The sequence below is a fragment of the Cherax quadricarinatus genome, chromosome 3 (genome assembly GCF_038502225.1).
Source record: "Cherax quadricarinatus isolate ZL_2023a chromosome 3, ASM3850222v1, whole genome shotgun sequence".
Taxonomy (NCBI): domain Eukaryota; kingdom Metazoa; phylum Arthropoda; class Malacostraca; order Decapoda; family Parastacidae; genus Cherax; species Cherax quadricarinatus.
In genome coordinates this window covers 14699506-14714450 of record NC_091294.1, presented here as the reverse complement: position 1 = coordinate 14714450, position 14945 = coordinate 14699506, and the positions used below count along the sequence as shown (strand labels likewise).

Sequence of the window (14945 nt, the reverse complement as noted above, 5' to 3'; positions counted from 1 at the left end):
AGAGCTGTAATTTGACTCCTATAACCGGCCAGCAGTAACAGGTTGGTTGATCAGACCTTGATCCACCATGAGACATGGTCTCAGATCGGGCCGCGGGGGCTTTGACCCCCGAAACCCTCTCCAGGTAAACTAAGGTGAGTACACGAGTCAAGAGAAGTTTGAAGGTGGCGCCAGGTGGTACCAGGAGCAGCCACCAGAGCAGCGCCACTGCAGTGTAAACATGGCCGGGGAGGGAGAAGAGCTCGATTTTCACTCCAAGAGCTTTAATGCCGCAAAGGCTCTTTCTTCTGGCGACGTGCAGCTGCCAGTGCCCGATGCCCAGGAGTATGAGGACCTGGAGAGCCTGAGAAAAGCTGTTCACAGCCACAACTTTAACGTAGTGCGAGATATACCGGGCGTAAGTTGTGGTGGGTCAGCGGGAGGGACGAGAGGCAACGACGCACCGTGTTATTCAAATTTAAACTTTATTCTCTATAAGTATTACAATGCTGAGTTTACAGAATTTGGTTATTGTGTGGTTTACATGTAGTAAAATAATAATTACAGAGTGTACCACTAGAACACCTAGCATGGCTAGGCATTTCGGGCAGACATATTAAATCTTATTAATTAAGTGGCAGTTAGGTAGGATATATTAATTAAGTGGCAGGTAGGTAGCATATATTAATTAAGTGGCAGTTAGGTAGGATATATTAATTAAGTGGCAGGTAGGTAGCATATATTAATTAAGTGGCAGTTAGGTAGCATATATTAAGTGGCAGTTAGGTAGCATATATTAAGTGGCAGTTAGGTAGCATATATTAAGTGGCAGTTAGGTAGCATATATTAAGTGGCAGTTAGGTAGCATATATTAATTAAGTGGCAGTTAGGTAGCATATATTAAGTGGCAGTTAGGTAGCATATATTAAGTGGCAGTTATGTAGCATATATTAATTAAGTGGCAGTTATGTAGCATATATTAATTAAGTGGCAGTTAGGTAGCATATATTAATTAAGTGGCAGTTAGGTAGGATATATTAATTAAGTGGCAGTTAGGTAGGCTATATTAATTAAGTGGCAGTTAGGTAGGATATAGTAATTAAGTGGCAGTTAGGTAGCATATATTAATTAAGTGGCAGTTAGGTAGCATATATTAAGTGGCAGTTAGGTAGGATATATTAAGTGGCAGTTAGGTAGGATATATTAATTAAGTGGCAGTTAGGTAGCATATATTAATTAAGTGGCAGTTAGGATATATTAATTAAGTGGCAGTTAGGTAGGATATATTAATTAAGTGGCAGTTAGGTAGGATATAGTAATTAAGTGGCAGTTAGGTAGGATATAGTAATTAGATGGCAGTTAGGTAGGATATATTAATTAAGTGGCAGTTAGGTAGGATACAGTAATTAGGTGGCAGTTAGGTAGGATATATTAATTAGGTAGCAGGTAGGATATATTAATTAGGTGATAGGATACATTTATTTAATTTTTATTTGGACATGATACATAGTTGTACAAAGAAATATAGTGATTAGGTATACTGTACATGCCAAAAGCTCCTTGTATGCAGAGCATTATGGGCAGGTGATAGGATATATTAATTAGGTGATAGGTAGGATATATGCATTAGGTGATAGGTGGTTCCTTCAAGTGATGTAGGTGTCTTGATGTTCATGAAGGGCCCTTGACCAAAAATTAAGAGCTATCCACTCTCCCCCATCCCCTCGTGGGATCAAGTCTGATTTTTTCCCTATTTGATAGGCACTGCATTACTCCTCAGTGTTTTGTGCTTCCCCTGAATAATAATTATTCAATAAATCAGTCGTGTATCTCATGTTTTAAAATGGAAGTCAGTCACCTTAACTCAAGTAATGAGCTTATTGGAACCATTGTGTAAATATATAACACTAAACTCTAGGGATGGGACGAAACCAGGATTTTTGTCGATACTGATGTTCAGGCCAATATCACCAAATTTAGGCGATACCACCAATACCAATATTTTAAAGTGTGTTGTTAACCTGATTGAAGTCTATCTTGCCTTACAGTATTATGTTTTCTTTAGCACTAGTTAAAAAGGATTTTATTTTATTAGGTTATCCTAGGTTACTTGATAATGTTACTAAATACAGCAGTTGTAAGAATCAGTAACGAATCTGGTCAAAACTTAATTAACTTTTTATTTTAATAATCTGATTAAAAAAGTGAAAGTTTGGAGTCAACTCTGTCCTCGGTATTTTACTGAAAGTTGTTTTTAAATCTGAAAAACTAATGTATTTCATGTATACATAAAACTGCATGTGTGTTAATTTTCTGATAATCTGTGTATCATTTTCAATAAAGGTATCCCTCAAAAACCATACATACTTACAAAAGAGATATTTTAGACAAAAGTGTGCCCATCAGGCCTCCAAGCCTGTTAAATCTTACTCATTGTTCTGACTTTTACCGCTTGCCACTCAACCTCTCTTATATATTCTTTCATTATTCCATTTTTTCTTCTCATTTCTGTAACTTTTTTTTTAGTGAGTCTGCCATTCTGTTATTTTCACAGCACTGTATGACCCTTGTAGGTTTAGTGCTTCATTTTGATTTAATAATAATAAATATTTTCAAATTAAATAATTTTTTATATTGCATACTATAATAATAATAATATTAATAATAATAATAATAAGTCTTTATTTACTACATGTACATGATATATAGGCCTAGCTGACATCAATGACATATGTACTACTATACATAAAGTCCCTTTTATGCTGAGCATTTCAGGCAAATTAGGTCAGTTTTGTTCCAGGATGCGACCCACACCAGTCAACTAACACCCAGGTACCCATTTTAAACTGATGGGTGAACAGGGACAGGGACAGCAGGTGTCTTATGGAAACACGTCCCTAATGTTTTCCAGTTGTACCAGAGGAGATTCGAACCCCGGACCTCAGTGTGTGAGCCGAGTGCGCTAGCGATCGAGCTACAGGACATTGCAAATTCAATTTGTATATCTACTACAGTACCCATAGATGAGATAATTAAGATGGAACAAATCGTGTATTTTGATCTATTTGATTTACATTACAAAATTTTTACTCAAATAACTATGATAATGTACAGTATGTAAAAAGCTTTGTCATACAGTACTGAATGTTTCTTTGCCATACTTGACTGTATTCCCCTCATGGAAGGTCCCTTGATGCCAATGAGAGGTTCTTGATCCAAGAAATTAAATCTATCCTCCCATTCCTTTTATTGAGCCTTATTGTGCTGTATGACTCCTGTGGGTTTAGTGCTTGGCACACAAATATAATGCACATAATACAGTAATGGGTTTATCTAACAAACTGTAACACATGTCCTGCACTAATTCTGCATCACTGTGAAAATATAATTGTACTATTTCTTCTTCAGTTGAGCTTGTGAAGACGAGCCTCGGCATAAGTGTATATAACCATTTTGGTGTGTGTGTGGACATGCACCCTTATTTTTTGAACTGCGAGAAAGTAACAAAAAGTGAAGTGAGTCTTGGAAATCAAAGGCAAACTTGTATAGCATACTATATTTGGTGGAAGGTAGTACATCAGGTGAAGATGGAAAAATGACTGGTGCAAATGTGGAAGGGCAGGTAGGCCTACTGCAGTGCTCAACATTCCAAGGTAGCTGAGAAATACAGTAGGCCTACTGGCCACTTCACCTCCACCTGATGCACTACATTCCTCCTAACTATATATTATATATAAGCATATCTTTGATTTCTTAGATTTGCTTGTGAAAATTCACTACATGTGAACAAAGTTTCAAGTATATATGTACCTCTATAAATTAATTTTTCTTGTTTTCCTGAGGTGTATTATCACTAGTTGCTGGATGTTATATACCACAGTTTCACTTAGTTGAGACAGCCACACCATATATTCCTATCGATCTATTTATATAGTACCCATGTGCTTTTTTTTTTTTGCCTTGCTGATACAGTGCATTATGTTTCCATGATTAATATTACACCCTTTCACATATATTTCATATATGAGTAATTTTCATCCAACTACAAATTGAGAATACTCATTATACAGCCATGGAAACCTTGCCTACCCCTGACAGGTGTTGGGCCCAGGAGGCATTCCCAAGAAATGTGCACGGAAGGTTCCAGTTGAGAGGAATTTTGCACCAGAGCAAGGTAATTGTGACATAGGTCATGGCTTGAATTAGTACATTACCTTGAAAACTTCCTTCATAGTGTATCAGAATACAATTTTTTTATAATTTTGTATAGAATTCTCTATCAATTGCATTACAGTATACAGCACTGTATATACAGTATATATACCTGTTATGAATATGTAAGCAGATATTAAGTTCTTTGCATTATATGATTATAGTTATATAAAAATTATTACTGTATTTTAATGTATATTATTATTATAATCAAAAAGAAGCGCTAAGCCACAAGGGATTTTAATGTATAGATTAAATAACTTCTGATAACAATCTGATAAAATATTCATTCACTATACCTGAAGCTTTTCTCATAAGTCCTGCACTCCCTTACCTGGAAAAAAAAAATATTCAGGGTATTAGTGTACTGACATGGAAAATACAACAAGACTTGGCTTAATTTGAATCTTTTAGTAGGCTATGTACTGTACCATTCTTATGTCAAAAATAAACAAAAAAAAATAAATACTAAATATAAGATATGCTAAAAATAATGGTGTAAAACTAGAGTTGAATTTAAATGTTATACAAGTAAAAATTAATTTGTGTAAGTGTGATTGTTCTTTCCTATTGTAAGCATTATACAGTATGTGTGAAGTGTTATAAATTCTATCCCTGGAAATTAATGAAGTGTTTTTATACAATATTACATTGATCAGAATTGTAATTGTGAAGGCAGGAAATATTTATTTTTTCAGGACTCATAAAAGGCCGTGGTCGGAGACGCCTTCGGAATGTAATCACCCGCATGGAGGAAATGGTTGGACCCTTGGCTGTCCTTCGCAAGTGCCAACAAGAAAATATTAAAGTCAAGGTGAGTGAATAAAATAGCAATTACCTTTGGTTTACAAATCTTAGTGAAAGTAATAAGGCATTCATTCCATTATGTAAATTTTGCCAGTAGAGATTTGCAAACATAATGCACCCCCACTTAGTTTCCTAACATACATAAACACTATTTCCATAAATACAAGGGTTTTAAGCTCTTTGCAAATGCCACGGCACTGCAAATGTTTAGAATATTGGAGAGATTTAATCTCGATGGTATTTGAAAAAGAAAAAATGTAAATTAAATAGATACTAGTGTGATTTTTATGTAAACTGTGTAGTAGGTTGTCATGTGCAGTTATGGGTCAGTACAGAGTAAACTATTTGGAATCCTAGTTCCTGGTGTCTGGGGTGAATTTACTGATCAAATCAGTGTAAATAAGCTTTTCCAAATGAAAAATTTCTTACACCCTAAAATCAGTGGTCAGCTTTCCACAAAAACTATAAAATATCCACTTTATAGAAAAAAAAATAATGTCTGGTGCCCCTATCAGAAGGCAGAGTCACTATGTAAGGACAGACTAGGTTTTTTTTCCCTCCAAACGAGGGAAGTGGATTATGCCAGCACTGCTCAAGGCAAAGCACGATGCACACTTCATAGCCAGCACTAAAACATCTGTTCTTAGGTTAATATAATCAATTGCATTTGTCTATATTTTCCCTTCACAAACCAAAGCTTAGTCTTGTTCGTACATTGTTAATATGAGAGCCAAGTTTAACATTTGAGAATTAAGGTATTAGTATCTATTATGAAAAAATAAGCAATAACTCAGCAGACATTGCCTAATAAGGAAATCTGAGTTGTTGTATTTGTTTTGAAAAAATTAATGCCAACTCAAAAAATTGATATGCAGTATTTCATAAACCAGTCCAGTATTCATCTGACAGAGCAAAAAATTTTATTTGTCTTGATGGCCTGGTTACAGACCAGACTGTGGGGGCATTGACCCCCAAAACCCTCTCCAGGTATACAAATGTTTCTGCTCAAGCTAAATACTTTATGCTGGCTCTCTATAGTCAAATACTGTACTTGATTTTGAAATTAATATTACTAAGAAATAAATATCACTGGAATTCCAACAGAAAAGTAGCATTTTGTCCAAAGAAAACTTACAATATAGTAAACAAAATATAGCAACTCCTGTTTAGATCTTAATTCACTAGGTCATTAGACAAAACAATTACAGTAATTTTACTGTGAAACTGTAATTTAATAGTGTTGAGAATTTTACCTACCTACCATAATTTTGAGTAGGCCAGCCAAGCAGATATTGCATATGAAAATGATAAACTTTATGATTTAGTGTTTTCATAAATATGTAAAAGTGTGTGTGGGGGGGGGGGGATGTAAGAAGTGAATGAAACTGCACATCAAAAAGTGCTTAACACTCCTTAACACTGGAGAAGACATGAACTATAAAGCTTAAGTGCTTGTTTGAGAACACTGTTGAGATGTTGCACTAGTGTGTGTGTGTGTGTGTGTGTGTGTGTGTGTGTGTGTGTATGTGTGTGTGTACTCACCTAGTTGTACTCACCTAGTTGAGGTTGCAGGGGTCGAGTCCAAGCTCCTGGCCCCGCCTCTTCACTGATTGCTACTAGGTCACTCTCCCTGAGCCGTGAGCTTTATCATACCTCTGCTTAAAGCTATGTATGGATCCTGCCTCCACTACATCGCTTCCCAAACTATTCCACTTACTGACTACTCTGTGGCTGAAGAAATACTTCCTAACATCCCTGTGATGCATCTGTGTCTTCAACTTCCAACTGTGTCCCCTTGTTACTGTGTCCAGTCTCTGGAACATCCTGTCTTTGTCCACCTTGTCAATTCCTCTCAGTATTTTGTATGTCGTTATCATGTCCCCCCTATCTCTCCTGTCCTCCAGTGTCGTCAGGTTGATTTCCCTTAACCTCTCCTCGTAGGACATACCTCTTAGCTCTGGGACTAGTCTTGTTGCAAACCTTTGCACTTTCTCTAGTTTCTTTACGTGCTTGGCTAGGTGTGGGTTCCAAACTGGTGCCGCATACTCCAATATGGGCCTAACGTACACGGTGTACAGGGTCCTGAACGATTCCTTATTAAGATGTCGGAATGCTGTTCTGAGGTTTGCTAGGCGCCCATATGCTGCAGCAGTTATTTGGTTGATGTGCGCTTCAGGAGATGTGCCTGGTGTTATACTCACCCCAAGATCTTTTTCCTTGAGTGAGGTTTGTAGTCTCTGGCCCCCTAGACTGTACTCCGTCTGTGGTCTTCTTTGCCCTTCCCCAATCTTCATGACTTTGCACTTGGTGGGATTGAACTCCAGGAGCCAATTGCTGGACCAGGTCTGCAGCCTGTCCAGATCCCTTTGTAGTTTTGCCTGGTCTTCGATCGAGTGAATTCTTCTCATCAACTTCACGTCATCTGCAAACAGGGACACCTCAGAGTCTATTCCTTCCGTCATGTCATGTCGTGTGTGTGTGTGTGTGTGTGTGTGTGTGTGTGTGTGTGTGTGTGTGTGTGTGTGCGTGCGTGCGTGCGTGCGTGCTAGCTGAGTTGTGTTTGTAGTAGTCAAAGTTTCGGCTCCTCTCCCCATTTCTTTATAACTGTGTGTGTACTCGCCTATTTGTGGTTGCAGGGGTTGAGTCACCGCTTCTGGCCCCAACTCTTCCTGGTGTGTGTGTGTGTGTGTGTGTATAAGAGGGGAAGGGGTGGGGGTAAAAGGCTGGCAAAACATTTCCTTAATTGTTACATAACACTGTACAAGAGTATCTTTTCATACATTTAACAATATTACGAAGGATGTTTGAAGTGTAGTCAATAATGTACATAAAATTAGAATATTCCTTAAAATATAAAACACTGCATCAGTATGCTGACGACTTGCATGATCATGGCCCAGTGACACTCCTCAGTCCTGGAAATATCCACAGTACGAAGTATACTACTCGAACCCCAGCAACATTATCCTCAAACTACACTAATCTCAGGAATACCAACCTACACTAGACCTTCAGGAATACCAACCTACACTAGACATTCAGGAATACCAACCTACACTAGACCTTCAGGAATACCAACCTACACTAGACCTTCAGGAATACCAACCTACACTAGACATTCGGGAATACCAACCTACACTTGACATTCAGGAATACGAACCTACACTAGACATTCAGGAGTACCAACCTACACTAAACCCTTAGGAATACCAACCTATGCTAGACATTCAGGAATACCAACCTACACTAGACCTTCAGGAATATCAACCTACACTAGACATTCAGGAATATCAACCTACACTAAACCTTTAGGCATATCAACCTACACTAGACATTCAGGCTACACTAGAACCTCAGGAATACCAACCTACAAGCTACAGTGGACCATCAGTAATACCAACCTACAGTAAACCTCAGAAAAACCAACCTACATTATACCTTCAGGACTACCAACCTACGTTAGACCCTCAGGAATACCAACCTGATATTCTGATACTTGAAGGGAATATCATCCGACAATATGTTATAAACCTTGGTAACTGATACCGACAAAATTATTAAAAAACGAAAAAAAGACACCATCAAACACGAGGATATAACTATTAGAAAAAGTCTGTGTTGGCACCTTGATCACTCAACATCTGAAAGTCGAGAATAACATTTTATATATGCTGGAGGTGAGGTGTGAGTGACATGTAGTGACCTGATGATAATGCAAGTGTGGTTTTTTGAGATGGCGTCAATTAAATCTCCACCAGGCCACTACATGTCACTTATAGCATATTTATAGTTATTCTCGACGTTTCTTTGTTAGAAGTGATGAAGGCCCTAAGGGTCGAAACGTTTTCTGACAAATGTCCTAATGTTTCTTCATGACTTTTTTCTTAATATCGTCTGGATTTACGTTATTTAAATTATAACATCACCATGACAATAAATGAAATATAAACGCGATCAAAGTTCTGACGCGCTAATAGAAAACTTGAGAGGCACAGTGTGCACCAGAACAATGCCAGATAATCACTGTTGGAGACTTTTTTTTTTAACTAGTCACTCACTTGACTCGCTGCAACAGTGAAATACTGTCTTTTTAAGAGTGATGGACTGCATTAACAGTAGATGATATAAAAGTCACGTTAACACTGCATACAACTCTTGTGTCACCGAGGTGAAACAAGATTTATAAAACTAGTTTTATCTGTAAATATCAGCAAGTTAAGATCATACATATTCGCAGTGAACGCTACGGCGATATGCAACATTTAATGCAGTGACAAAGGAAGGCATATATACTAGATTTTGATTAAAATTCATGAGTGTGTGTCAGGATTCGTAGTGTGAGGTCACACGATACCCAAGTCTGAATCCCTGAGTAAGCAGAGACATCTTATGACATCACAGCAATGTTACTGACAAGTGACAACCTTCAACACTGAGCACTACTGATGCTTGGGGATACTTACGTTGATGTCTGTAATTTGCCTGTGACCTGTTTCGTTTTTTTCTACTTCCGTAGCCCAGCCTAGGTACCCTAAACTCTTCTTAACCATGCTGTTGCTGCTGGTGGTTCGCCTATACATCACAGCCTGGTTGATCCCGGCATGTCATGATTTTTGCAAGATCAAACATGACTTGTTACTTCCCATTCTCTGCTTTTCTGTATGAACCCCTACGAATTTAGGGCTTCCTATAAATATAAAATACCCCCCCCCCCCCACTTCTTGAATATCCTCTTTGTGGTGCTATCTTATAACCTCCAGCAATCAGTACTACGTAAACGGGGCAAATAACAGTTACCTGGAGGTTATTCCGGGGATCAACGCCCCCGCGGCCCGGTCCATGACCAGGCCTCCCGATGGATCAGGGCCTGATCAACTAGGCTGTTACTGCTGGCCGCACGCAGTCCAACGTACGAGCCACAGTCCGGCTGTTCCGGCACTGACTTTAGGTATCTGTCCAGCTCTCTCTTGAAGGCAGCCAGGGGTTTATTGGCAATTCCCCTAATGCTTGATGGGAGGCTGTTGAACAGTCTTGGGCCCCGGACACTTATGGTGTTTTCCCTTAGTGTACCAATGTACTTTTTATTGGGGGCATTTTGCATCGCCTGCCCAGTCTTTTACTTTCGTAGGGAGTGATTTCTGTGTGCAGATTTGGGACCCCAATAAAAAGTTCAGTAATTGCTGTCACCACGAACAAGAATACTACCATCAGTACCAGCAACAGTCACATACACAACACTCACTGACATCACCAGCATAAATCATTATCCACAACACTCACTGACATCGGCACCAGCATAACAATCACATCATCCACAACACTCACTGACATCGGCACCAGCATAACAGTCACATCATCCACAACACTCGCTGACAGTAGCTGAAACAGTCAAGAGGAAGACACTATGTCAACAGGTGACTTTGGCCGCTGCCACCAGCGATCTCCACACTCCAACCTACACTATTACTAATAATACCTACACTATTACTACCATACCACCACAGGATGCCACCATATGACCACGGCACGCCACCATACCACAACACACCATCACACAGCACGCCACCATAACACCACAGTACAGCAGGTCACCTCACCAACATAAACATCACCACCATCTGAGGCCCTGAAGCAACAACTTTCACCCCTGTCGCGTTGTATCTGGCCAACCCTGTGACGGAGTGCCCTCAGGGACATGCTGAGGGGCCAGGGAGGGAGGGTCAGGACGGGGGTGTTGGGATGAAGAGGAGACGTATGAAGGGCTTGGAGAAGGAGCAGGACCTCGGCTGGGACTGCTGCAGGAGTAACTGATAGCACTGGTGAGTAGACTTTTAAGGGAAAGGTGTGGTAGGTTGAGAAGGGGATCTGAGATTCAGACCAATTCGAGGTTTTAATGAGGTAGAATAGGGCTACGGGTGTTACTGGCAGAGGTGCCTTGATACCGTTGAGAGGGCTCTTGATTTAAGGAACTGGACTTATTCTCCCCTCCCTTGGGCCGAACATGAATGCCTCCCATCCCCCTAGGTGCAATATGACTCCTACGAGTTAAGCGCTTTCTCCTGATTAAATAGAATGTCACCGAGTCTGGAAAAGGGAAGGGGGGCACACATGGAAGGAGTAAAGAGTGGAAGGTGTGATAGCAGGAGAAGTTACTTGGAGGTGAGTTGTTATTAGATGGGCTAGCTCTGAGGGTACAGGGAACTCTCACAAGACGGAGTCTCTGGAAGTAAATGACGTAATGAGAAGATAAGGACCAGAGATCCAGACAATTGTCGACATAAAAGACAAAGGACGAGAGAAGGAAACTCAAGAGGTACTGGGTCAACACTGTAGGAAGAAGATAGAAGGAAACTCGAGAGGAAGAAACTCACCGAGATACTGTGTATCTAGCAAGGAGGAGAGGACAAGAGTGTATGTAGAGCAGAGCTAGAGGGAAAAGAGAATGCCAGAAGAACTCGTTGACCTGGAAATTCTTCAAAATACCCCAGGGGAAGGAAGGGATATTAGGGTATGTCGGGTTACGTCAGGGGAAGGGGTGGAGGGAGAGGGATAGGGGGGGATAGCGGAGGCCAGAGTATTAAGGGAGGGGAAGAGGGTCAGATACGTAAACAAGGTAATATATCCTGTCTGGCTACCCACCTGCTGGTGTGGTGATGCTACAAGTCATTCTCTCACCCTGAGTGATCCATGTTCATATTTCAACGTTTCCTGGTGCTGTTCAGTCACCGCCTTGCCAGACGTGTCTCGACTTTTTCTCTTAATTACCGGGATTCTACCCTCTCCCCCGTTTTTCAACTACTACTACTACCACTACTACCTTTTTATTACCACCTCTACTACTGTACTACTATTTCTACCAAAATTTCCTCCACAGTTACTACCACCGCTACTACTACCACTTTATACTAACCATACCCCCGGCCGGGATTGAACCCGCGGTCATAGAGTCTCAAAACTCCAGCCCGTCGCGTTAGCCACTAGACCAGCTAGCCACAATAAGATTCATCCAACTAGGTGTATTTCTACACCATAGGAAAGTTAGCACAGGCACCACTGTGACCACAAATGCAAGTTTTTACAGACGAATCTCCAGCTAGCGTGGCCGTGACGAACTCTAGCTCAAGTCCCTTCACTGCCGTCAACATGACTCAAGAAATCGTAATGACACGATTGCAAACAAACCATACCGTGTCATTACGATTTCTTGAGTCATGTTGACGGCAGTGAAGGGACTTGAGCTAGAGTTCGTCACGGCCACGCTAGCTGGAGATTCGTCTGTAAAAACTTGCATTTGTGGTCACAGTGGTGCCTGTGCTAACTTTCCTATGGTGTAGAAATACACCTAGTTGGATGAATCTTATTGTGGCTAGCTGGTCTAGTGGCTAACGCGACGGGCTGGAGTTTTGAGACTCTATGACCGCGGGTTCAATCCCGGCCGGGGGTATGGTTTGTTTGCAATCGTGTCATTACGATTTCTTGAACCACTTTATACTATTCCCTCCTCTTACATTACTCCCATCCCCCCCGTATATCTTCGCGCTGAAAAGAGCTAAACTCAGAGGAGTCATTCAGCACTTAGGGAATGGGAGGTAATCAAGACTGATCTAAGAAAAGGTAGAACGGAACCAAGTCATCTGATCAACTTCAAGGCCCTCCCTACCCCTTTAAAGGGAGAAGGCGGAGTAGGTATTGTATACCAGTCAGTCTTTGTCACTCCTGCACACCACCAGTCCAGATAGGTGTGAGAGAGAGAGACCAAGCATCACAAAAGTGACCACAAATCACTTGTTCTCTCTAGGCTAGAATACTGCTGTACATTAACATCTCCGTTCAAGATCTAGATAGTGTACAGAGAACCTTTACTGCACATATAAGTTCCATCAAAACTACTGGGAACGCTTGGAAGCACTTGACTTGTACTCGCTGGAACGCAGGCAAGAGAGAAATGATCTACACTTGGAAAATCCTAGAAAAAATGGTCTCGAATCTGCACACAAATCACTCCCTATGAAAGTAAAAGACTGGGCAGGCGGTACAAAATACCCCCAATGAAAAGTAGGGGCGCCATTGGTACACTAAGAGATAAAACATCGTAAGTGTCTAGGGAGCGAGACTTCAACAGCCTCCCACCAACATACGGGGAATTACCAATAGACCCCTGGCTGCCTTCAAGATGGAGCTGGACAGATACTTAAAGTCGGTGCCGGATCAGCCGAGCTGTGGTTTGTACGTTGGGCTACGTGCGGCCAGCAGTAACAGCTTGGTTGATCAGGCCCTCATCCACCGGGAGGCCTGGTCGTGGACCGGGCCGCGGGGGCGTTGATCCCCGGAATACCTTCCAGGTAGACTCAGGTAGCAGTTTTCTCAACTTTTACTGGATCTCTCTCAGCAAACACTAAGACTGTGCTCATTCTCAAGTCTCAGATACTTTTACTTTTTCTTTTTTTTTTTTAATCTAGAGAGAGAGCTAACTACCTTTCAAAACAGTTATGAAAGTGGAAGGGAAGGAACAAGGAAGAGAGGCAAAAAATATAACAGGAAGGTGGCAGAGAGCACACAAACAAGGATGAGGATCAGGAGGTGAGCAGGGAAAGTCCTGATGATATGGCGGTGAAGGGAAGGCTAGAGGAAGATAGGGTTGAGGGAAATCCTAGATGGAGCAAGAATGAGGGAGACAAGCAAGGACTACGAGAGAGTCGAGATGGAAAGTGATGGAGCAGGATTTATAGAGATTTTTTTGAGAGCGGATGGGGGGGAGATGCTGGATAAGAAAGAGGGAGGGGTGATGTGCAAGAGGGGAGAGGGGGATGCAGGAAGGCCACATAGTTTCAGGGGGTAGGGTGATGCCAAGGGTAGACAGGTGGCGCCTATAGTAAAGAGATGGTAAGGGAGTGAGAGTAAAAGGGGCTGGGGCAGGCGAGAGAGAAATCTGCAGCAAAAGAGAAACTTTTAAGAATGACAAGTTTAGGAGGAAGAGGTGTGGGAGGCTTGACACTGTGATGGAAGGTGAGATGACCAGTGGAGAGCAGGAGGAGGAGGAGGAGAAGGATGTTGCAGCAGCAGGGACAGAGGCAGTTTGGAGAGGATAGAGTGCGCAATACTAGTGGGTCGGGGTACAAGCGACCCTCAGCTAAGTGGGTCACTAGGTAAAGGTTAGGATCCGGCACCACCGCCACCACCACCACTGGCATGATCTAACCCCCATCAACTACTAACACCTCTCCTACACCCTCTTTTTTAACCCACCACCACCACTGGCATGGATCAAACACCAACCCCCCTCAAGGGAGGTTCCTTGACGCTGGTGAGGGGCTCTTGATCTAGGGAATTGGATCTGTGTTCCGGTTCCCTGAATTGACCCTGAATACCTTCCATCCCCCACATGCGCTGTATAATCCTACGGGTTTAGCCCCCCCCCCCCATAATTATAATAATCTAACAGCACCCAACCACTGACACATCTCCCACCCTTACTCTATATCACACTCTCACTACCAACACTAGTAGTGGTGGGCAGAGACCGACACTGTGAAGAGATTATATATATATATATATATATATATGTCGTGCCGAATAGGCAGAACTTGCGATTTTGGCTTAAATAGCAACGCTCATCTTGCCATATAGGACAAGTGAAAATTTGTGTATGCAATAATTTCGCCAAAATCATTCTGAACCTAACGAAAAAAATATATTTCACTGTGTTTGTTTACTATTAAATTATTGTAAACGTATCTAAAATATATTTAGTTGGGTTAGGCTAAAATAAATTGTTCTTGTTATAATAAGGTTAGGTAAGTTTTCTAAGATTCTTTTGGTGCAAAATTATAAATTTTTATATTATCATTAATGAAAAAAATATGTCTTTAAATATATAAGAGAAAAATTTAGAAAGGACTTAATTTTAAGTGAGTTCTTGCTAATTGACCAGTTTTACATATTCGGCA

At 41.0% G+C, this 14945-nt stretch overlaps 2 protein-coding genes across 6 annotated transcripts in view; one reads left to right on the top strand and one right to left on the bottom strand.

Annotated features, from left to right (window-relative positions):
• LOC128684111 (ecdysone-induced protein 74EF) overlaps window positions 1–14945 on the bottom strand; it is a 1067593-nt gene that overhangs the window by 617985 nt on the left and 434663 nt on the right. The window contains exon 1 of one of the 5 annotated variants that reach the window (XM_070090256.1): window positions 4491–4511. The exons of the other annotated variants lie outside the window; for them this stretch is intronic. The gene's annotated coding sequence lies outside the window, so the exon portion shown is untranslated. Of the gene's footprint in view, window positions 1–4490; window positions 4512–14945 lie in introns of those variants that run through there. 5 annotated transcript variants of the gene reach the window in all.
• Window positions 194–14945, top strand: part of Lsm11 (U6 snRNA-associated Sm-like protein LSm11) — a 60198-nt gene continuing 45446 nt past the window's right edge. The window contains exons 1-3 of the mRNA XM_053801495.2: window positions 194–397; window positions 4078–4153; window positions 4890–5005. Of these exons, the coding sequence (XP_053657470.2) occupies window positions 221–397; window positions 4078–4153; window positions 4890–5005 (369 nt within the window). The 5' untranslated portion in view covers window positions 194–220. The remainder of the gene's footprint in view (window positions 398–4077; window positions 4154–4889; window positions 5006–14945) is intronic.